This window comes from Bactrocera latifrons, unplaced genomic scaffold, assembly GCF_001853355.1.
Source record: "Bactrocera latifrons isolate USDA-ARS-PBARC rearing strain unplaced genomic scaffold, ASM185335v1 scaffold_141, whole genome shotgun sequence".
NCBI lineage: Eukaryota > Metazoa > Arthropoda > Insecta > Diptera > Tephritidae > Bactrocera > Bactrocera latifrons.
The window spans coordinates 482,653-508,564 of record NW_017534864.1 but is presented as its reverse complement, the minus strand read 5'-3'; the positions used below and the strand labels follow the sequence as shown (position 1 = coordinate 508,564).

At 34.7% G+C, this 25,912-nt stretch overlaps 1 protein-coding gene across 2 annotated transcripts; it reads right to left on the bottom strand.

Annotated features, from left to right (window-relative positions):
- Nucleotides 1–1,436: 1,436 nt before the first annotated feature.
- Nucleotides 1,437–24,562, bottom strand: LOC108965548. 2 transcript variants are annotated; one of them, XM_018928052.1, is made up of 4 exons: nucleotides 24,461–24,562; nucleotides 23,272–24,029; nucleotides 5,867–7,735; nucleotides 1,437–2,115 (listed from the first exon to the last, which is right to left on the bottom strand). In XM_018928052.1, exons 3-4 carry the CDS (start codon nucleotides 7,728–7,730, stop codon nucleotides 1,955–1,957), a joined length of 2,025 nt encoding a protein of 674 aa, XP_018783597.1. In that variant the 5' UTR covers nucleotides 7,731–7,735; nucleotides 23,272–24,029; nucleotides 24,461–24,562; the 3' UTR covers nucleotides 1,437–1,954. The 2 variants fall into 2 exon arrangements, with proteins under 2 accessions (XP_018783597.1, XP_018783598.1); XM_018928053.1 differs by lacking the exons at nucleotides 23,272–24,029; nucleotides 24,461–24,562 and adding an exon at nucleotides 22,414–22,505.
- Between the last annotated feature and the right edge of the window lie 1,350 nt (nucleotides 24,563–25,912).

Genomic DNA, 25,912 nt, shown 5'->3' with positions numbered 1-25,912 from the left:
ATACTATCAACAGTCACATACTAAAAAACTAATCATATAGAGTAAAGTCAGCCGGATGTTCGAAATATTAGTTATATAGCGTCAAGGTCAAGTTCTCGCCTCTCTCCATTTTAGGCACAGAGATAGACTGTTATGAGTACCGTACCGTTCCCACGACAGTCGGGTCTACGAAAACCGGAACGGACCCGGATTTTTATCCGGCCAAGAACTGTCAACTCGGCAGAATTCTGCCGTTACAACAACAACAACAACTGTTATGAGTAAAAGACGCACATCAAAGTCGACATAAGCGATACAAAATCACCCGGAAGTTTGATTATCTTTATATTAGATATATTTGGTCCGATTCAACCCATTTTTAACATATAGATATATCATTGCCAGAGAAGTAATATCCCTGAATTTCAATTATACTTATATCTCACACATTGACCGATATTTTCGATAAAAAGCCAACTATAGGTACAATTTTTGGTCATAAGGTGGCATACACTAAAGGTATTGTTCGTGAAGAGTTTAATCCTGTTATATTAATTGATTCTTGATTTGTGTACTGGAAAGTAAAATAATCAAGTGAAATTTAAAAGTGTGTCAAATGGGAAGTAGGCGTGTTTACTGTCCTTACTCATTTTCAAAACATAGAAATATGAATGTAACGCCTCGTACCAAATTTTGTCAAAATCACCAAAATGTGGGCGGTGCCACGGCCATCCCCAAATTTTTATCCCATTTATTAGAGGGCGTAGGCAATTACGGACCAGTTATTATCTAATGTATGGCGAATTTGATCGATGTAGTAGCTACTCCAAGACGAATTTCGTGAAGGTTGTTCAAAAATAGTTGTACTTCCGTAAACCATTGATGGTGTGCGCAAACTGATATTGCAAGATCGTCATATGACTTATCATGAGATTGAGACAACTAGGCATTGGTTAGACCAGCATACATTCAATATTCCATGAACATACTTGTATAACAATAAAAACACGCTAGCTAGAAAACGTTTGATTCCACAAAATATGTCAATCGTCTAAAAAGTCTCGATTGGTCAAGAGTAATGTTAAAAATACGAAGCGGTGCTTCTAAACAGATCTATGGTATCTTGACTGGTGATGAATCGATGAATCGACGATTTATTCATATGAGCCCGAAAGTAAACAGCAGTCGACTGTATGGGTTCTTCCAGATGTGCAGAATCTAACAAAAGTTCGCACACGAAGCACTTTCTAGCGAGTGGTTGTATGGTCTGTATAAAATGTAAGGAGGAGTCCTCTTCTATAATATTTTGCTTTTATCCCGGGGTTTTAAACATTAATTTGCGACTTCACATATGTATATATAAGTTGGTTTCGTTTTTGTGATTCCTTTATTATAAAGACTAAAAACTAATGTCACTGGTAAGATATGGTTGGATGCAATTGACAAACACCCGAAAATTAAGTTTAAAATTTTTATTCATTAGATTATTCCTTCGTTTTTTTTTTTTAAACAAATTAATAAGTTATAAATGTTAGTGTTACACTGCGGTTTATATTAAAATTAGAGTAGTCGTTGCTATTAAAATATAATAACTTTTTCGACCTACATATGCAAATATGCATATCCTAAAAAATATTTAATTACAATTTCGTAACTTCTCAGTATAACTTATAAATTGTATTTAAGCTATTTGCCTGACTTCGGTTAGGAAGCTTTAGTTTCGTCTCGGTCACTACGAACTTATTTTTTACATAACATAAAACATATATATATATATATCCTTCTGCGTCGATTATATATATATGTATATATACATATATATATCAATATTTTCATATGTGTGCACACATACACAGTTTAAATTCAAGTCTTTAGTTTTACTAGTTTATTGTTATATGTTCATTCAGTTGTATGATATTATTTTAAATTTAAATTTAATTTTAGCTTTAATTTTAATTCCCGAATATTTATGTACTTAGGCTCTTGGGGGGCTCTGCGCGGCCTTTCTCTCATTGCGCGCCTTCTCCCAGTTAGCAATATATGTCAATGGGTAGCAGAGGAACGCCGAAACTAATATCAGTCCGCCAGCAAAGTAGAACGAAGTATTGTAGTCCTGTGTCAGCTCAAAGAGTATGCCTGAAATGGTAGGAAAATGTTGATGAATATAATTAATGGTGGGCACTTGAATTTTCGTCTGTGAATTTAAATCAATTTAAAATACTATATAAACACCCTTTTTTTATTTCTGCCTTGTTGAATTCCAATAAACCCTAATAAGTGCAAGCGTACATACATAAAGAGTTTGTCCGGAAAGTAATAGGACTCAGTCGATTAAAAAAATTGATTGAATCAATCGTTACAATTCTTTAAAAACTTTCGAAATAGGCTCCTTCTGCGTCTATTAAGCGCTGTCAGTGCGATTTTCAAGCATCAAAGGCGTCACGGAAGGCATTCTCCGAAATAGCCTTGAGAGCAGAGGTGCATGATGCTTGAATCCCCTCTGACGTTTAAGAATGCTTGGCTTTCATCGGCATTTTCAGGCAAGGAAACAAAAAGGAATATTTAGGTAACCCTAAATAAATATTAAAGTCTCCGTCTCAGCTTTAGCAAGTTTCACACAGAATTTAATCGCGTACCTCTGCTCTAACGAACGCCGAATTTTCGACTTGCGTCATTCACAGAATCACGTCGCGCGAAAATGTTTTACCTGACTCTCCAGGTGCTCGGAGATAACTGACCAGCCGTTCGTTTGTTGGCTAGGATCTGTCTCTTATACACATCTAGATGTGTATAAGAGACAGGCCATGTATAATGCTTACATACATACTATTTAACAGTCCTTTAAAAATAACACGATTAGTTTTATACTCTCGCAACATGTCGCTTCTAACGGTTGCTTATATTAGTTAAAACTAATCAAGATAGATATGGAGTTAAATATGGTATATAAATGATTAGGATTACAAAACGAGTTGAATCGAGTTGGTCCGTCCGTCTGGTAGTGCAAGCGATAATATTGACGAAACTTGCTACATATCGTCACCTAAAATGTAAAATAAGGTATCATCAAAAAATTCGAAATTGAGTATCCTATTAATTACGATTGACTACTTCAAATTACATACATAATATTACATATTTATATCCAACATTTTCGAGTTCTGCGTTCATACATGAACCAGTTTTAACTAATAAAAAATATAAATTTGAAATTGGGAGAAATCGGGCCACTACCACTACCATAACCAAGTACTAAATTAACTCACAAAATCAGAGAAAACCACTAACAACGCGATAACTCACTGATTAAACGCGCGATAAGCATTAAATTTAACAATGATGGTAGGGTGGTAGGAAAGACCTTTATGGGTTCGGTTAAAATGTTAAAAATTTGAAGGATATTCACATGGAATATGGAATCTATTTCTAATAACAGATAATCCTATTATCTCAACTGAATGAAATTAAGGCAATACTTAGCCAAGTTTTGCCAATACCTGAATATATCAGTTACACCCGACTTAGTTCCTCATTACAATTTAATTTTTTCACCACATCCCCAACTTTTAAATAAGTTAGTAAAAAACACTTTTTGATGTTGGTCGGATTTATAGATTATATACTTTTAGTTGCCTCTTTATGTTGCTTTATAAAGATTTGAACACATCTCGAAATTCCAAACCATATTTGTTCCAATAAATATTGAGAAATTAAGAACACTGACTCAGTCATTGTTCTAAGTCTACTATTATAAGAATTGTATTTATTGATTTTTAACTATGTATGTTGTACTCGGTTATAAAAAAGCTTAATATATGCAATCATATGAAATATTTTCTTTGTCATTAGGAAACTAAAACAAATGTTCAAATACTACATTAGGGATCAGTAGATATACACATGTGTATCTTTAAATAGTTGGTGTTCGAATAACTCCGTTTTATCGAATTATAATAATTTATTCCACAGATTGCTAGTGGTATGCAGACTTCAAATGTGGCTAAAGTAACACACAAAAATTAGTTGATTTATAACTCACTGCCGGTGACGATAATGTGCTTAGAACGATATCAAAGTTATATATGGTTAGCATAAATAACAATTGTGTTATTCCAATACAGATATAATTGAAATCAATTGCAACCGCCAAAATTAATTTCACTCAGAATTGAATTATAATTGTTTTTTGGTTTGTTGGCAGAAAGCAATAAATACTCGATTACGACTACGTAATTATCAAACACAAAAAACCGTCTGAAATAAATGACATACCCAAAAGAGCGACATATAAAAGAAGCTAAGACTTCAAATTCAAAATACAAAGTGTGCACAAACCAGTAAGGAAGAGCTAGGTTTACGTGTATTTCATACTCCCAAAATTATCAAGCACCAAGCCCGAGAAAATACTTTATGATTGCAATCATATTTGATATCTTATGAATTTATATTATAAGTAATATACACACTTAGTTTTATTGCCATACTTCGTCCGATATATTTATTTATATTTGCATCAATCTAAACTCAAATGATAGGTATATAAACTCAACCGAAGAAGTTAAATTTAAACCACTTTATTTTTAAGACAAGCTGTTTAAAGTAAAGTGGGAAGGTGGTGTATAAGAGCTGGGGTAATTTGTGGACTGATAGATACATTTTTGGAATTAATCTTTAGTGTGTCCAATACTATAGGTTCAAATAATTTTATTAAGACATCTTCATATATGGGTGCTTTGGGTAATATTGAACCAATTTTATCCATTTTTGGCATTACGTATAACATTGCCAAAATCCTCTATGAGTTTTATTAAAATACTAATATTTAATGAATAAAGACAAGATGATATTGTAGAACTTTGCATAAGATATATGGAGGCTAAGGAAAGTATTCAGAATACATACTGCTATCATAAAAATATTCAATCCTATCTAATTTCCTTCATTTTTTCAATCGATCTCACAGATTGACCAATATTTTCGGTAAAAAGTCGCGACCACTGTCCAAGTTTTACAATGGGTCCTTCGTACGATCTCGGACGTGAAATTTATTATTGCTGAGGCACTTATTTAATGAGTTATCGCACCTTTAGTAGATTTCAACACAACCGTATAGTGAATAGGCGGAGCTAACATACGATTTTATCCATCTTCATACTACATGAAGAGATAGCAGAAAACATTTTTGCAATAAGTCTTGTTAAATAACTTTAGTAAGGCAGGTCATGTCCATGAAGTTAAAGTTTGATTTCTTTCGTTTTGAAATTCTACAAATAATAATCCTAATACCCGTGACAGACATGTAGTAACAATACCATAGTAAAGGTATCATGGTACCCTGTTAACTACCTTGGAGACACAAATGGCAATGTAGCAAACTCAAATACTACCTTTGTTTCATAGCCATTAAATATGTCAAAAAAATTTTAAACAATAAATGTGTGGTTGTGTGTTGTGACGACAGTAAATATAGTTATTTCAAATACTGTAAAGGTAATCTATTTTCATCGCAAAAAAACGATTTGGTTAAAGTCTCCCCAAAATCTTCACATTAAATGAGGCATTTCCTGCTTTTCCGGCAGAAAAAAAGAAAAATTTTGAAAAATGTTTTGCTTGCATTTCATAAATTAATTTTTTAAGTAATTTTGATAGAATATTTCGAAGAGCTTTTGTATAAAAGCTTTTAGCAAAGTTTGTTACCTGTTTTTTTAGCTGTGATTATACAAATACCACAATGAAACATCATAATATTGTTACCAGCAAAATGCTACATTGCTCATATGGTATTTTGCTAGTATTTGGTGACAAACATATGGTATTTGTACCATATATGGTATTGTTACTACATGTCTGTCTCAGGTATTATGCAAAATACAAAAAAATAACGTACCTGCAATAGGTGCTCCAACTGTCGCTGCAATACCCTGAAACAGCATAAGGAAACCAAATGCATTTGTTAGTTTTTCCAATCCAATCATTTCCACGGCAATTAGCGAACGCAACGCCGAAAAACAAGCTATACAAACGCCAAAGAAGATAGCGAATGCCCATTGAGTCACAACCGTTATTTTTAGTCCACTGAAAATTGTCGCCAGACCACCCGCTGTGATGGCCACATTGTTCAACCATAGTGGTTTCACGCTGGGAATCGAACTGACCGTACCACAAACTAACCTAGCAATTGTATTAACTAATCCTATGCCAGAAACAACGCTCAGTGCAGTACTTTTGTCCATTCCTGCCGCTTCGGCGCGTGGTGTTAAAAACATAAAAGGCACAAAGAAACCCATCATGGTTAGAAAGCCGCTGAAGGCCAGACACATGAAGGATGGCGACTTGAGTAACGATGTGTCCAACATCGTCGATAAAGTACGCCGCACAGCTTCAGGACATAGTCGGCATCCCTTTTGGCGATCCTCAAGCATATCCTGTTTGGTTGGAAGACGTGTCACCGACATATGGTAGGCTAGGGAAGTTTGTGATTGATATTGTGGAATTCGTGCCAAGGAACCAGTGAAGAATATATCATCACGGTACATTGGTCTAGTGTGAATATTGTGCACGGTATCTTGCGATCCCACTGCACTCTTCTTCCCAACGATGTCGTTTGGCCTTCTGCCAGACACTGTATGCCTACGTGCCTGTATTACCACTGGTTTTGCCTCAGTTTCGATTAAATTCTCATTCTCAGTTTCTTCTTCATTTTCTCCAACTGTTGTTAATTCTTTGTTGATATTGAAGTGAAGTTGTGAGGGTTGAGGCTCACCATTCGGAGTAGTAGGCTGCGATTTTCGCAGAGCTTTCAATTCGGTACCTTTACCGGAAGAGCTTGAGAGGCGACGCTCAATATTGGCACCTCTAAAAACTTCTGCAGCTGTGGGATAATGATGTTTGGGAGATGCCCCCATATATGTGTTATGTGCTGAATTTGGCATTGAGTAAGCGAAACGTCCTTCAGGCAGTGGTTTAGTAAAGGCAGCTTGATGGAGTTGGGGCTTTGGTGCAACAATATTGCCATGTCCATTGCGTTTCTCATTATCATTCTTGTTCTCGTTAGAATCTTCATCAACAGCCAGTGTGATGGGCTGAATTGGTCGAAAGGCGCATGCAAACAAAGCACAAAACGCGATTATAATTCCTTGAATTACTAGTGTGTATCTCCAACCCGACTTTAGCAGTATATCAGTTAATGGAGTGAATACAATAGTGCCCACTCCAGAACCGCACATAGCAATACCGGTTGCCAGAGCACGCCACTTTTCAAAATAAAAGCCAATTATTACAACGGCCGGTATATAGACCATGGAAAAACCTATACCCGCGAGAACCCCATATGTTATAAATAAGAATTCAATACTTCGAGCCCAATATGATATACCAAAGCAGGCTGCTGCAAATAGCGCTCCAGCTATGGCTACAGGGCGGAAACCGAAGCGATTTGCCAAGGCACTTACAAATGGTCCTGCCATTAAATAACAACCGCTGAGAAGTGAAGACACTAGCGCCGCATAACCTTTTTTAACATTAAACTCTTTGATTAAGTCTTCTTGAATTAAACCAGAACAAAAAACAATCCCGTCGAGTACCGTACAACATAAAAATGATGCCACCATCACGACCCATGCCCATCCGCTATCCGGTGGAACGACTACAGCTGCAGTCGATTCGTCGATTTCATAATCTTCATCATTCCCATTTAGGGGCTCAGCCACGGCTTTGGTCTCCTCATGTGCTCTGCTGCTCTGCGTTGCCATTTATTCTAAAAGTAGAGTAGAATGGAAGTGAACAATAAGTAACTACTTTGCCTTATTCAATTTCAAAATAAATTAATTCCGTTATAATTATATTTCCGATAAGATGTCTTATGTAATACTGGTGATATTCATAATCACTAAGTAAGATTAGGGATTACGTTTAGAAAGTCACATTGTGTATTTGATATCAGTACAACCGGGCGTGGAAATATTTTAGGTAAAATCATTTGACTACGGAATACTATATATATATGTACATGTATGTATATATAGTGGCATTACTTACTTGCAAATGATGAAAATTTTCAAATTTCGCTAATTTTCCCATCGTAGCCTAAAAATACTTACACCTAGCTTAGGTAGTTTGACAAGGTTCCAGAAATATAGGAGATACGTATAATAAAAACGGTTAGATTCCGAAGCTAGGTCCACCTTAAAAACTTGCTCAGGCTTTGAGTAGCTTAATTCGTTAAGATTCGTTTCTGCCAATATGTAATAGCAAAACGAACGAAATGCAAGTCAACGATCTTCAGCTTTTTTTTTTTTTTAATTAAAGTAAGGATGAACACACATAATACATACATCCGGAAAGCAATAAGTACATTTGATTTCTGATTATTTTGTTACACATTGCACTATACACATCTAACACGATTAAATCTTGGTGTTGGCATTACAAATAACCGTTAGGTTAACAAAACTCACAAAACATACTTTGATCAACATATTGTGAAGGTATTAATTTAATTAACCTGCATTTGAACGATACTATTTATCGATGGTAATAAACATATAAATTTTAATATTGCCACTTAATTTTGCTGGGAAACCCGTTTCCCTAGGGTTTGGCTGCATAATATTTGTGGGTTACCATGTGAAGTTTGTGCAGAGAAATCTGTGTAGTAATTCATATTTTGAAAACCAATTTTCTATTCGCAAAGCTCGTTAGCGGTTTGTCCGATTTTATTGAAATTTTGAGGGAGTATCTAGGAGTCCTTCAACATGTTTCCATTAATATAGTTATAATAATTAAAAACAATTTGCTGGAATTTTTTTTTGCCAACATGAATGCAATGGATACATGATTTAAAATACATACTTATTGGGTAGTTGAATACTACTGAAGGACTAGTACGCGTATATGTATATTTGATCATGGTTAAATCGACTCAGCTTCTCATATATACTTAAACATATTTTAGAAAAAGTTACCATTTATCGAGAAGATGATATGAGAAATTTTTAAAACAATCAATTAATAAATGGACAACAACAATAGTTGCGGGATGTCAAAATAAGTTGAGCGTACCTTTCAAGTTTTTATGAAATATTTTAAAAGACTGATAGAAATTTTAAAATAAAGAGTATCAAAACAATGTCTTATGTGGAGAAAATGTTACTCTTGCAATAGAAGAAACTACTTAACTATTTTCGTGGGAAAAGACACTTTGTTATTTAACTGCAACTTTTACTACAAAAGTGTTATCTTGTACAAAAATCCGAGATAATTTCAGTCAAAAACTATTACACAGTACTGTGTAACAGTAATTTGCGGCAGTTTTTCAGCAAAGCTAACGAAAATAGAAATAAGCAACATACAATTCCCTCTCTCCGAAAAAACAAGCCATTTATTTGCACTGTTGTTAGGTCTTAACCGCACTATACAATTAATAAAACTGAGATTGTACCTATTCTCAAAGCATCACTCAAACGAATACGCTTAAAATCATAATTTTGCAAAAATTCATATGTACGAGTATAGATAACTAACGTATATCTAAGTATATAATAATCCTATATACATATTTAACTAAGAAATCTAAAGTATTTGGAAAATTTTGCTTACTTGACAACCAAAAGATTTGTAACTACTACTTGATTTAACAATGCAAATTCTAACTAGATAAGACCTATCATCTTATTTTAGACCATAATATGTTATCTTTATAACGAAATTTTGTAAGTAATCGGGAACTGTATTATTTTGCTAAAACCTATTGGGATTTCGCTTGATAAAACTCATTTGACATTAATATTTTTAGCTTCGTCGCTGATTTTCGCTCGCTTAACCTTATAGTATAGACAATTTTTTAAATTTTATTCACTCGGGGAAATATGTACCTTGACTTTTAGAGATCGTGTTCTAATTTAAATATAGTATATTACAAATATATAGCAAATATTATATTGTAATAAATATAAAAAATAAAATTGAAAATACTTTCAGTAAAGCACTTGGTTCTTGGTTCCAGTCTAGTTGCCAAGAACATAATGAATTTCAAAAAAGTCAATCAATCAAAAATTCAAAGAAGCTTTCTGATCATACACTCCAGGGGTGCCTTAAATTTTAATATTTAGCATTACTAATAAAACAATACAGACCAAATAAAATCTTGAACAGTTTATCATTACACATTGCTTTAATCAAAGAAAAGTCAACAGTACCGACTCTAGTTTATTTATGTCACATACCCTTATTGTTTTGCTTGTGCATATGAGGGTATGAATGAGTGTATGTATTTTGATGAAAATGTGTCACTGTAGTCGTATGGATGCATCGGGTTTATTTCATGAGCACTGATGGAACGGAGTATGAGATTATTCTCAAATAGAAAAAGTTAGAAAACTTGAGCTCGTTTTGAAATATTTATTTTTACTACACAATAAATATTGGAAAACGAGTTCAAGAATTTCTTACAAATTAATAAAAAATTATTTTTTTGTTTTAGAATTTTGTTTACAAAATTAAAAAAATAAGTTTTCAATCCTTACTTCGGATTTTAAGCAATATTGCCAAATATGGAATCCATCGTGTGCTCTTTCTCTCTGGTGAACATCTCCAAACACTACCTCGAATCATTAACTCGTCGTTGTTGTTGGTCAAAAGTGAGCTCGTGCCGCGCAGACTTTGCACATTGCTTTCTCATACCAAAATATTCGTGAATGATAATGAAGTGCGTGCTCAATTGATATCAATAAAAAGCCTGCTATCAGTTCACTATACGGTCATCCAAAATAACTGTTTTGTGGACTTTTTTAACATTTTTATCGATAACAGACAGTCTGGACCTCTAGGAACTTCAGAAAAACGAAGAGGACCAATACTGCAGAAAGCTTTTCATTGCTCTCCCCTGACGCGGTCCCTTAATAGATGAAGTCTTTAACTGGAGACTATATATAAATTATATGGGTTTCTTACAGACGATTTTTCAACAAGGATTAAGGCATGTAACGAACATGCCTACCTAGAAGGTAGGACTAGCAATCCACAAGTCCGAAATTAGGAAGGCCAAGAGGTCTTCGTTCAAAGCATTCACAGCTCAAGCGCATCCTTGCAAAGGACTTCATTTCCTTAGAGTATTTAAATAATGAAAGTGATAGCTGGGCTCTGGAGAGTGAGGATTCCCTTAAATTGCTCCTGAACGCTCACTTTCCAAGCAATCTTTACCCTGGGATAGCTACTCTTGGAGTGCTGGAGACGGACTACATATCTTTTTCGAACCTTCTGAATAAAAGCTCCCGACATAGGTCACCAGCTCTTTCAAAACATTTAAGTCTTCTGGGCCGGATGCCATTATACCAGCTCAGCTGCAACGTCTCTTACGAATTCGTGCAATTGGCTGGTACCCATCTATGCGAACTGCATTAGATTCGAATATATGTATTGCTGCAGCTTGGAGGAAAGTTAGGGTTGTGTGCATTCCGAATTCCGTAACCATTGCGCAATGTGTAAACGACTGATGTGTTTGCAATTGTTTTTGAGTACAATTTCCAAATTGTGATTATATAGCAACCGCAGTAATAGTTTTAATTTTCTAGTTTTCCGTTTTAATTTTATATTGTCCTAGGTATGTACCATATGTACTTTCAACAAGAAACAGTATCGAAAATAAGTTATGACTCAAGAATGGCTAGAAATTAATAATCTCTGGTCAATTGGAGTAATTTTTTTGTGAATTGTATGTATTACTAGTAATTTCCGCGGGGTTTTCTTTTTTATTGACAGCTTCTGCCGAGCCCCTAAATATATTATACTATGTATTTGCAGATACCCTATTATATGTGTTCGTGCGTATTACAGTTTTTTATGTTACTTGTTGAAAAATTTATATTCGTTTCATTTTTAGAAGTATCTATTTATGTTTTGTATTTGTATGGGTTCATATACTATTCAACAGAAATAGTGTTGAAAGCATTTCATTTGTATTCATCTTTCAAGATTAAGATCGTCACTTCTGACACATATTTCTGTCCAACGCAAGGGGTTTTTAAATTTCATAAAAATGTCTAATTTTTTAAGATATTGTTATTTGTAAAATAGGTTTTTGCGAATTTTATACTAGGCTCGTCTGTATACAAATAAATAAATTCCTATGCCATTAAGAGTTGCCACTTGAATATGAAAATTATAACGTTGTCTCATGCTTTATAATGTTCGTAAGGAGTATGAGAGAGTTGCTAGCTATTACAACAAATTGGAATGTTATGTCATTAATATAATATTTAGCACGACAACGCTTTTTATGACTCTACTATAGTTATAAATTCTAGAAAATAAATTATATATGAAAGGATTTAAATATTTCGATTAAGAAAAGAACGCATCCGTCAACAAGGGTTTCGAAGTAACATACGATTAAATAGGATTTGATTTAATAAATTAATAAAAATGTATGTTTGTGCTTTATATATTTATGTACATATATAATATGAAGGGAATTTGACACTAATCTAATATCGCGGCCGTCTATGTACTCATACCTTGTGACTTGTGTTTTAGACTCAACCGCATAAGCTGGCAAACAAGAAACTGAGCAGTAGTATTTTACGACTTATGTATTTTACTCCGAATTTACTTAATTGTTATTTTAAGATTGTCAACTGAAACAAAAAATGTGCAAATCTGTGAAAGCAAGGCGGCCATTGAAGGTAAAAATACATGAGAAAATATTTGCACTAATAAATACATATATTATATATGTATATGTACATATGTATACGTTAATATGAGAGTAAGCGTATGTAAGCAAACATCTTAATACTCACCGGTTATTTATTTCTTGGTGGAACATTTTCTAGCAGATCAGTACTCAGAAATTATATATTTACAAAACAAATGTACATATATCTATCTACATACAAAATATATATAAATTATATGAATACAGAAATTGTTAACTTCTGCGTTGTACGTTAATTTAAAAACCGCACGCAAGTGCTACGGCTGCTTTCGTAAGCGCATTATGCAAAGCATTTTTTAAATCATATACATACATACATATGTATATGTCCATGCCATGCAAAGCATTTGATTTGCCAAAATATGCAATAAATTTATTTGTTGTTTATGAACAGTGTGCATTCTCCTAATAATAATATAAATAACTAATACTAAATAAAATTAAAATGAATTAACAATTAAAATTTAATAAGCAACATATTCTGCTTTCGTAAGCGCAAGGAAGTAAGTAATTGATACTACAATATAAGTTTTCTTATTAAATTTTAATTTAATTCTACAAATTTAAAAATTCGTTAAAATTTCAATAATAATATATGGCATCTAATGGCATACGCCTCAAAGCTTTTACAACGTGCAGTTCCAGTTGTAATATTTTGTTCATAAGACAATCTCAATCAACTTTCGATCTTGAAAATTTCTGGAAATATTGTATAATTTCTTTTTACAATAATTAACACCAAATTCAGTAAAATAAAAAAGTTTTCCTTATAACAAATGGTCCGATATCGCCGGTTTCGACAAATTAGCAACTTCTTAGGGAGAAAAGGGCGTGGGCAAATTTTCAGAGCGATTTCAAAAACTCTGGAACTAGTTCGCGTATGTAGACATACGTACATACATATGTATTTATTTATAGCGTCTCCGACGTGGCAAACTTATTATCCCCTATTCAGGGTATATAAATATTTCTCCTGAAGCTGAAGTCCTGTTATTTACTATTTTATAAAGTAGTAATTTTTTAAGGCTATTCTAATATTTTCGTATTATCTGACACCTAATTTGGACATAGTATGTTTTTACTTGTATGTATGTATAAATTTCAAAAAGCGTTAGTCATAGTACTCTTTGATAATATTTGGCTGAAGTCTGAAGAGTTTTGTGGGAAGTTTTCAACCCGTGACTTACCGAGTCGACGACGGCAGAGAAAAGTTGTATACTATGAATATATGTATGTACATATACATATACATGTGTATATTATATATGTACGTTGCTGTTTTGCGGTTACAATCTAGTTTTTAGTTAACGACAAAACGATAAAGCCTCAAAAATATGTTGAAGTGTTTCAATATTATTCCACTGCGTAATTATGAGATAACGTTTTCTAACGTTGATAGAAAATAATGCAAATTAGCACACTTAACTGCTACTTTTCATATGAGCTTTTGAATACTGTATAAGTAAACATTCATTCACTTACATAGATGCACGTATGTGCATACATATGTATTCCTATTGAATGTAATATATACTTATATAAATTACTTAGAAATAATTAATTAAAATGTGTACAAATAGGTTTTCTTATAAGCATGTGTAGACGATCGTCGCAATCACAAAGATTATAAAAGTCTAATGACCCAACAATGAAATGTAAATGAACTTTGAGTGCAGCCTTATAATTGTGTACCGAAACATTACTTTCCGATTTGTGATAAGAGAGAGGCCCCTGCAATGGGAATTCATAATATACATATATATACAGACATACATATGTATGTACATCTGATTACGCATATTTATAAAAATATACGAACCTACATGGCCTACATATATATATACATACATACATAGTCGTAAATATGTCTTCTTAATATTGTATGTATGTATAGTGAATGGAGAAAACAAAGAGAAGTAAAATTACTTTTCATCTATAAGTATATATGCACATATTTTTTCTAAATATGTGTCCCTCATCAAGAAAATATGTAGTTGGCGACACCTCTTTTACTTTGTCTTAATCGTCTTTAAATTCTTAATTTTTATCCTATTTTGCGAAGTAATATGAATTTAACTTTATTTTAAGATAATAACGTTTAGAAAAAATTTAAAAAAGTATTTATATAGAAATGGTATTTTCCGAAACTTCAAACCAACACGTCTTGAGAGCAGTTTAAGCGATCTGCTTTTACGAAATTTTCAATATTTACAAATGATTGCAATAGACTATAACTTTATATTTTGTGCAGTAAGAGATCGCTCTGCTTTGATGTGTATTGTTCCTAAAAATAAGGAAAAGCTTAAAATTTTTACATCAGGTATATGAGGGCTATAGGGGCATTGACCGTATTCAAGCTATTTGCACCACACAGACAAATTACTATCAGGAAAGGATTCCCTCTGTTCTATTAATTATTAATACGACACATTGACCAATATTTTCGGTAAAAAGTCAACTATAGGTACTAGGGGCTTAAACTTTTTTTGTTGGACTTGAACAACTTTTGGCCAGAGTTTGGCTTACTCTATAGTCATTATTCGTGCAAAGTTTTATCCCCTTATATTAATTGCTTCTTGAATTGTACAAGGCAAAATTTTTTTGTTGTATCTTTATTGCTTTAGGAGATATGTACATTAAACTTATTAGAGGGCGGGGTCACGCCAACTTTTCAAAATTTTTTGCCCACAGGTCTCTCTCGCTACTGTGATCGCCTGTGCCAAATTTGAGTTTTATATCTTAATTTAGTGCTTAGTTATGACACTTGATAGATTTTCGTGTAATGGCGTTACATCTATCTCGATTAGTTTTAGATGATACCGTTCGGTAAACAAAACTATTATACTCTGCAACAACATGTGAAAGGAATATAAAAACTAAAAGTTACATATTTTCAATAATGGGCAAGAAATATTTGCAATAAAAATTTGATGGCGTCCCGCTTAATAACTCCCTTAAATTGATACGTTTAATTTTTCAATTACTGATTGCTTTATGACACAATGATTGAATTAGAACCTCCTACAAAACAAACATACACGTCTATGTAAAAGATGTTGAGCGCTAGGACCAGCTAAGTCAGAATAGGGAATTCGGTTTCACTAATATAATGCTGAAGAAGATAATCCGTATGACAGACCTAACTGTCCTGGTACTATCTTTTTGAAAAGTCAAAAGTTAGTGTCCTCCGCCGACGACAACAATAGGGCAGTATGTGCAGAATTCTGGTAAAAGGCGGGGCCAAGCGAGGTACCTCTAGTTATCAAACAGGGGATCTCAACGATTGGGAAATCTTATCACTGTTGACAGTGGTGAAAGACTTCGTCAAACGACTTATGAGCGTTGGAGAGAAAACGCTCTTCGACGATATGGTTACAGAGCAGGCAATGGTAGAAAACACTCCAAATTCTGGCTAGTGTCAACCTACTGTTTGGATACCTGGAGTCTTGCGTCTTCTCAACGTACAGTTTGAATTCTGCTGTTAATAACCCAAAACCGGTGTTAATTTTGTCGCATTTAAAAATAATATCTTAAGGGGTTATACAAAGTTGGAATTTTCAAAAGTTCGTTTTTTTAATTTCAGAGAATCTTGTTCTGACATATATGGTCACCGCAAAATGTCTTTATTGAGAGGAGCTTCCGAAGATCAGCTGTAGTTCCTTTCCAAATAAATATTATTTACTAATACCAAGTCTTAAAATACAGTTAAAAAATAACATAATATGTGTGCAAATTTTTGGGTCAATAAATTTAATGGTTTTCTCAGAAACAATTCTGGAAAATTAGCTTTTTTCGGCCTTCTAACTGTATATAACCCCCGATTCAGATATGAATATTGGTAGGTATGAATGTCAAGTATACATACATACATACTTTATTGGTGTATATGTACACATGCCACTTGAAATTTTTACACTAAAAGCCGTATAAAGTTATAAAGATATTATAAAAAACCCCTGACAACTAAATGTACTGAACGATCCAAACACCTATCAACATTTTATTCACATTTCGATTTTTACAAGGGAATATCAAGTACTTGTTTGAAAGTAGATTTGTTTACCGGCATTTGAATATTTATAGTCAAGGAATTGTTAGCATAATCAGTCAACTTGCAGCTGTAAAGATTATGAAATTTATTGCTCTCGAATAATGTTATAATTTATGGACCGCATTAAAATAACAGTTAGTAACAGGCCGCCCATAATAAATAAATACAGATTTGTAGCATATTTTTAGACTTTCTACACGCCTTTCACAGCTATATTTTCGACAAGTATAATATTGTAATTTTGAAACTTTCGCTTTTCGACAAAATGAAGCTCGCCCTTTTTTTGAAAAATTCATACTCAATTACGATTAATTACCCCTGTGATTTCTGCTTGAATGGCGAGATTCAATCGACTTGAGGTGTAGTGAGGCGCAGGGGGGTAACTTTAGGATGCTTAAATATAATTTGATAACACATTGCACGCTGTATACGTAGAAAATGTGTGTTTGAAACTTTTAATATTCATTGTTCTTCTATGAGAGTGGTCATACGAGTTTAGGAAGAGAGCAAGTGACTTTGTTATTCATAGTTATTCACTCGTTTGCATATTTGCCTATTTATCCATTTATTATAAATGATATTTATCCATTTATTGAAAATGAATGTTGCTTTTAATACGAAATACAAAAAAGTTTTACATATATCTGTTTTTATTTTAAAATTTTAATGAAAAGGTGCTGTAGGTTATCTGGGTAAACGGACTTTATCAGTTTTCAAACTGCAACGATGTGGTATGTATGCACACACAAGTTTGTATATATGTATAAAGCTGATCTCATCTCACTAATCCTGATCAAGTTGTGTGTAGGTAAAACTACCAGAGCCAGGTAATTCGAAAATTTTAGTTCTTTAGCAGCATCGCTGTTGGCGACAAAATACCGATCGAAACCAAATAAGAAAGGCAGGTGTAAAATTACGTTTTCTTTACAGACAATAAACCAGCTTGGTGGGGAGGATAGAAATTTTTCCCTGCTAAAAGAAACAGAAGCGATATAAGAAGGTAAATAGGCCATGACAGTAAAAAGAGTACTAAAACTCATCTTAATTAAAAAAAAAAAACATAAGTAGAGGTGGATTAATTCTAAAAATTACACTAATTAGTGCAATTTAAAATAGATCTGTGTGTGAACTGAAATATTACATCGCCAACTACTAGTATGCTTCTGAGGCTAGTAACTAAGTGTTTTATAACAAATCGGGTTTGAGTTTTTTCTCAAAAAAACTGTGCGAACCTATACACAAATCTACCATTCGTGCTAGTACATACTCCAGATAAGTTACGCAAGTATTTGACCACGCAAACCGACAAGAATTCGAAAGTATTAAGTAATTTATACATATATGTATGTGTGTGTATCTATATCACACCAATACTAATATTACCGGCACGATTCCGATTACTTTGGCGGAGGGGTAAAAAAACTGAATTTCCGTATAAATGGGGTATGTCCGGATAGGGGAGCTTCTCCAGAGGAGCAATATCCAAAAATAATATAAAAATTACTTATATTTTTTAAAATTTTCACGATTAAAAGTTCAAAAATATGCACTAATAACACAAGATATTTCTCTATCTTCCATTAAACTTATTCACGTTTTTCACTCTGTATATTTAAATATACACTCTAAACATTGAAATAAGTTCAAATTTCAATTTTATTTTGTAATATTTCACATAAATTTATTAATTTAAAAATCACTTAGCGAACTCCGCGTTGCAAAGGTTAGATTGTTTACAATTATGAGGAAAACGAGCATTGCCACATCTTAAACACCAAATATGTAGGCTTCTTAACGATTTTTCTTTGTTTGTTTTTTTGCGTGATTCCTTTTTCTACATTAATTATAATAAAAAATACTTTCTAACATTTTTTAAGTTATAATTGAGTTATGAAAACTTTTTCCATCTACATATGTATGTATATGTATAATATGTGATTTATATTTAATAAACACATATAATTAAAACTATATGATAATATAGTATTATAAAATTTATATAATATCATGTCGTTATGACTGAAGTACTTTAAAAAAATAACCCTGGCCGAGCGAATACCCGGGTGGACTGAAGTACTTTCGCGGAGTACTCCTTTCTGCCTGTCTCTTATACACATCTAGATGTGTATAAGAGACAGATATTATATAATATTACTAATACATGTATATTATATTACTTATTTGCTTAATAAATTTAAAAAAGAAAATATCCATATGCATGAATAGAGGAATTTCAGCGAATTGCCTTATCATCACATGGCAGCGCTCCATTTCGTCATAATTTTTGGTAAACAAACAAGTGTAAAATGTAATTTATAAAATGCAGATTTTTTAGGTAAAAGACCTGCTAAAAGTGTAAGATATGGAGTTATTTACAAGTTTGTAGTGCAATTTAATTAAATTAAAGTGAAAAATCTGAATAAAGCGTGTTTAATGTGATGAAATAGCGTCTTGAAATGTACGAATTTTGGGAATTTTTGAACTGTAAGGTGGAATATCTCCTAAATTAAGCGTTTGCGGTATATATTTTTTAATCAGGAGGACTTCCTCTTTCCAACGGTACCTTTAGATCGCGGCGCCAAAAAAATCGGCATTGTGCCATATTACCACTAATACACATTCATACATACATACATATATGCAAATGATTACTGATTGTGATACAGATTGCTTAACCGTCGTGTATTATGCAATCAACAGACCTGCATACATTGTATACATACAAACATACATACATATGTGTGTACAAATATGAAATGTGGCATTTTTTACTTGCAATTGGTTTTAAGTTTACCCATGACTCTCATAATAGTAATGCAACTCCGCATCGAGTGTAACAAATAATTATCGAGAAGGTCAAATTCTTCACATATTTTGACAGCAATAAAGTGAGAGCAAATTGAATAATATTCACATGAACATTACTGCACACATATCCACATTTGCACGTACATACATATATGTAGTATGTATGTGAATGTATGTATGTACATATATACACGTATGTTTGTACAAAGCGCCTAGTCCATTGTTAATATGTAGTTAATATAAGTGAAAAATAAAGAACTTTCGAAATTTTCAGTTTTCTCAGAAAAGTGAAGCTAAAGCTCGCACCGGCCCCTTTTTGTCGTGTATAACTGATAAGGATTTCGCAGTCGTCATACTTTTTGTTCATACATACATACAATATGCGCGTTAAGTTCATATTTATGTATATTCATAAATGTACTATGGTCACATAAATAGATATGTTTATGTAAATCATTCGATTGCGACTCACATGATGCTCTTACCGCTCACATGCTTGCTGCGCTTTGTGGTCATGCATTTGCAGCCATGCTTCAAGTGCAAACTTAAGCACATACCTATGTAAATAGTGTATATGTGGTATGCATACATTTTTGGACTTTCTTAGAGGTTGATCGGAAAGCGATAAAATAACTTCTTAATTATTTCTAAAAATACAATATGTGCATTTGTCTATATTGCTTTTATTATAATGTTATTATCACTTAGTTAATTTAGTAGATTGATTGTGATCTACCAAAATTGTTAATGAAAACATATCTGGTCTATATATTTTTGAAATTATTTCTATATGAGAGAGGTAGTATATAATTATGATTTGGAGATGAAGAGATGATTTGGGCTATAACTCCTTGTCCGTCTAGCCAAACATTTATACCATATCTAGATATGTAGTATATTATTCATCAACCGTAATTATTCTATTAATATCATATATAATAGAGTTTTCCCAGTCTAACTTGAGCTTTTAAAAATCTAGAGACAAACTATGTCTCTACAAACTATGTATTTTTACATTAGCGGGATTAAACTTTGGTAATGTCCACATTACCTTTTTGGTTCTTTGGCTTTTATATGTTGATAACAAAATAATAGGAAGGTTTGCTCGGCAGAACTTTATTGTATGATCCAATATAAGATCCTTTACACATAAAGCTCGAAAGTTTCTTATAATCCATTTTAGTCGGAAAGATCTTCAGTACGGTTGACATTGGGTCGAATAAATAAATATGTACATAGAATATAAGTTCGAATAGCAATTACCCGCCTGAGGAACAACAAAGCGGCGGGGGCCGATGGATTGCCGGCCGAGCTATTCAAACACGGCGTCAAAGAACTGATAAGGACATGCATCAGCTTCTTTGTAAAATATGGACGAAAGCATGCCCAACGATTGGAATTTAAGTGTGCTATGCCCAATCCACAAAAAAGGAGACCCTACAATCTGCGCCAACTACCGTGGGATAAGCCTCCTAAACATTGCATATAAGGTTCTATCGAGCGTATTGTGTGAAAGATTAAAACCCACCGTCAGCAAACTGATTGGATCTTATCAATGTGGCCTTAGACCTGCCAAAACCACAACCGACCAGATATTCACCATCCGCCAATTCTTGGAATATACCCGTGAGAAGAGAATCGACATACACCACCTCTTCGTCGATTTCAAAACTGCTTTCGTCAGCTGCCTTTATGCCGCGATGTCTGAACGGCTGTGTAAACTGACGTTAAGCAACACCAAAAGCTCTGGACAAGAAGGCAAAACAAATGGGTCTGGCAGTGAACGAGAGCAAGACGAAATATCTCCTGTCAGCAAACAAACAGTCGTCGCACTCGTGACTAGACTCTCAAGTCACTGTTGACAGTCATAACTTCGAAGTCGTAGATAATTTCGTCTATCTTGGAACCAGCGTAAACACCAACAGCAATGTCAACCTGGAAATCCAACGTAAGATAACTCTTGCCAACAGGTGCTACTTCGGACTGAGTAGGCAATTGAGAAGCAAAGTGCTCTCTCGACAAACAAAATCAAACTCTATAAGGAACTCATAATTCCCGTCCTGCTATATGGTGTAGAGGCTTGGACGATGACAACAACTGATGAGTCGGCGTTGCGAGTTTTCGAGAGAAAAGTTCTACGAAAGATTTATGGTCCTTTACGCGTTGGCCACGGCGAATATCACATTCGATGGAACGATGAGCTGTACGAGATATATGACGACATTGACATAGTTCAGCGAATTAAAAGACAGCGGCTACGCTTGCTAGGTCATGTTATCCGAATGGACGAAAACACTCCAGCTTTGAAAGTATTCGACGCAGTACCCGCCGGGGGAAGAAGAGGAAGAGGAAGACCTCCACTCCGTTGGAAGGACCAGGTGGAGAAGGACCTGGGAATATCCAATTGGCGCCACATGGCGAAAAGAAGAAACGACTGGTGCGCTGTTGTTAATTCGGCTATAATCGCGTAAGCGGTGTCTACGCCAATTAAGAAGAGGAAGAAGTATATATGTATACATTTAAGAAAATATAATACATCACAAAAACAATTTAGTAGCTTTATAGTGTCTCCAAAAAGTCCTCCGAAGCCCTTCATAACGAATTATAGTACAGAAGTTTGTTGTGATATATTTAAAAATCGAACTCTTCATAAAACAGTTATTATACAGTGTATGTATATGCACATTGTATATGTATGGATTTAAGTCGGGGAAAAGTATAATGTATATCGTGCACTAAGGCATCAGAAGAGTTCAATATCCAATAGTAAATACTTGTCCGCCGATAAATGGAATAGACTAAGTCGGCAAAAGTTTTTTCTTCTTAATGTGACTTTTATTTTTTCATTTCGTTTTGCTCTTACCATAACTGCTTTAACCGGAGAAACCGCTTTTGAACTCGTACACCATGCACAGTCTTCACCTCATAAGAGACTAAGAAATCAGAAGGCTGGGTACGACACCCATCGCGTATTACCAAGTGTGCGGTGCAATTAGACAGTATCTGCTGGGAGCACTAACATCGCAAACGTCGTCTGCGTCATATCCAATGCCAACAGCCTCGGCCACTGCACACTAACAACAACAGCGATTTAGTATTTCGGCACCATTACCAATCATACTTTCATGTGGTTCGTATTGGGTAAAGCAGCAAATACAGCCGGGCAGCAATAGTCGCAACTGCTCGTGTAGCGTGCGCGATCCACTTGCCGGCAACCGGTGCGAAAGCCAGCACTACAGCGAGCGCCAACACGACTTGTTACGTATTTATGATCGCAATGGGCCGACTGGGAGAATGGTCTGACGCGCCCCATGGCGATGCAGTGGTAGTGGTGTCACATACACAAGCGTGTGAAATACACACTAGAATATAAATTATTGCTGTCGATTGCAACCCGACATTGCGACAGTAATGGTGAGAGCACTCAAAGTTTTCCACTATTGCAGTCAAAATCGGTTAGAACGTATAGTGTATAGGTGAGTACGCACTACAGTGGGGTAAGCAAAAACCAAAAGGAATGTGAGAATTTGTAGCAGAATTGGGCTAAATATCAGACTAATGCCGTCTGCAAAGCTACAGTTTCTTGGTTGATTAGACTCTCAGGCCAAGCGATAGCGCTCGATCGATAGTAAAGTTAGCGAACTGCTGTCAGTTACATACTCGCGCGCGCATACTTATACATATAATTTAAAATCTAATTGCGAAAATAATTTACATTTACCTGCAGTGTGTTGAATAAATAAATAAATCAATACGACAAAGTATTGCCGTCAATGCACAAGTCTTTGGGTTGTCGATTGTCGCTGGTGGTTGTTGTTTATTATTATTGCCGCTGGTGCTATTGCCCTAATCGTTATTATTGTTGGTTTGCTTTTATCGTATATACTGGTTGTTTTTGTTGATAGTTGTTATCTATGTTAGCTTTGTCGTCGATCTGTGCCTGCCCGGCCAGACATCTGACGCAGATGCAGCTGTTTGCATGCGAGAACGGAACAACGGTTATTTTCAATGATGTTCAGAGTGGTGGCACCGATGAATTGTTTTGGTGCGCAGAGAGACTTATGCGCTTATGAACCTGTCCAGAATACATAGACCGTTATACCGCATAAGCTGATAAACTGTAGGCAACAGTTTCTACACCAGTTCACCTTTCTTTTCGTATGCCGGCGCATGCACTTGTGTGAGTATCTGTTTGTGTATATGTAAGTAACTAGAACTCGCTCCCAATCGCTTATTTGTGAGTGTGTAGTAAGTCGTATGCGCACGCCTTCTGTGGCTAGTTGGATGTGTGGGCAAACAATCGGCGCAAATGCTGCTTCAAGCTTTTGCTAACGATATTTTGTGTGTTTTATTCGAAAAACTTACTTCCCTCTTTTAACTTTGCATTTACTTATTTCTCTTTCTATGTTGCTATTTTAAAATTGTCTTCACTTGTGTTTTGACTTCATTTGCTTCTTGCGACCACAATGCTTCGATTTACTAAATTTAAATACTCTTCACTTTTTGCCTTCCATTTGTTTTTTGTTTTCGAACACTACGCGCACATACATACATATGTCATGTAATTCTATTTTCTTAAAATATGCTTATGTATACGCATGCACACCGATATACAGAAGTATATAGATATGTTTGGGTTTGTACGTACGCAAGTGTTTTTATTTATTTTCTTTTTGTTCAAATATTTTTTTAAAGAATACTAGAACGGAAATACATATGTACAAACGGACGAATGAAGAATCGAATATTGAAAAACTGAAAGCACGTTTTACTGTTGCGCGATGCACTAAGTATTTACATACATATGTGTATGTATGTATGTATGTGGATATATGAATGAATGTGCATATAGCCTCTGCGGACGTGTGTGTTAAGCCGCGGTGGCAAGAAAACGAAAACAAAACACTAACTAATAATAACCACTAGCGCCGATCAATTAAAAATAGACTATAGCTTATCATCCGGTAGCGACGAGCCCGCAACCGTTTCCTCAGACTGCTTTCAGATAACTAAAGGAATGGAATTGTGCGCGGCTCAATGCTCTGGCTACAGATATGGGCGAGAATATAAGCGCGCGGCACACACAACACAGCAGCATGGAGCGACAGTTAGCGACCAGGCCATTTCAGCATTTGTGACTGCGCCAACAGCGAAAAACAAAGACAATAATACTCGTATAAGCGCCAACAAGCAACCAGCCAACAGTTGAAATCGAAAGGCGGCGAAGCCAAATGAGCAAAAAACCCCAAAGTCAAAGCGGTAAAGCAAAAGTAGCAAAGCAGACTGCCAGTAAGCAATGCTAGCAACTCATGCTTACATGCATACGTAYATACATACATGCATAGGAATAGGTACTTGTAGCTGCGTTTGTGCGAACGTGTGCGGCGAGCAAGACAGTAAGTCAACAAGGGAGCAGCATGCACCGAACAAGTAATCGCAGACACATACATACATATATACACACATGCATACATATGTATGTGTTATATACGCATGGGCGGGCGTATATACATAGGTATATATGTATATATGCATGTATGAACACTTGAATTTACTAAGTCGGCATGAATAAAACTGTAAAGAAGCCGATCAGTATTTGAATTGTGTTGAATTGGATTGAGCAGTGGGAAGCATGTGCAGCAAATTCGTTCTCTGCCCACTCATGTGATAAACTTTGTCGATGGCTGCTGAAAAGCGAAGCGCGCCGCATCAAGGTGTTCACGCTCGGCACTATGCATGTTGGAAGTGCTCATTTAGTGCTAAATTTTCTTTGTGTCTGTTAGCTTATTAGCAAGTGGCGACATTGCCATTCTCAATTCCATGCAATACAACACTACTGTACATGTATACATATATTAAGGCATCAACAACACAGGCAGAAGTAGAAGCGGAAACGGCGAAATATTGGCTTTAGCGCCACACCAAGTCTCAGTAATAGCCAATGTCGCGAGTACTTGTGTTGTAGAGTCACGTTATCACATTCAGGCTTGATAATTGTTCGTACGGGTTACACTCGCGAATAAGCGAAATAGGTTGGGATTGATATTCATATGTACATATGTCACCATATAAATACATACATATGTATATGTCTGTATATACTCAAGTACATATGGGTAAATGTCCATGTGTGTGTTTATGAATATCTACATGCAGATATACATATGCTTGTTTGTATGTTTGTACGTGCGTAACATGAACTACTTTGTGCAGCTATAATAGGCGCGGACAAAAAATTGCCACTGCCATACCGACCGGTAGACAGACAGCAAATAGTTCAATAAAAACAATTACAATCACTTACCCATGCATTTATCAACATATGTATGTATGTATGTACGTACACAATCGGAGGTGAAACA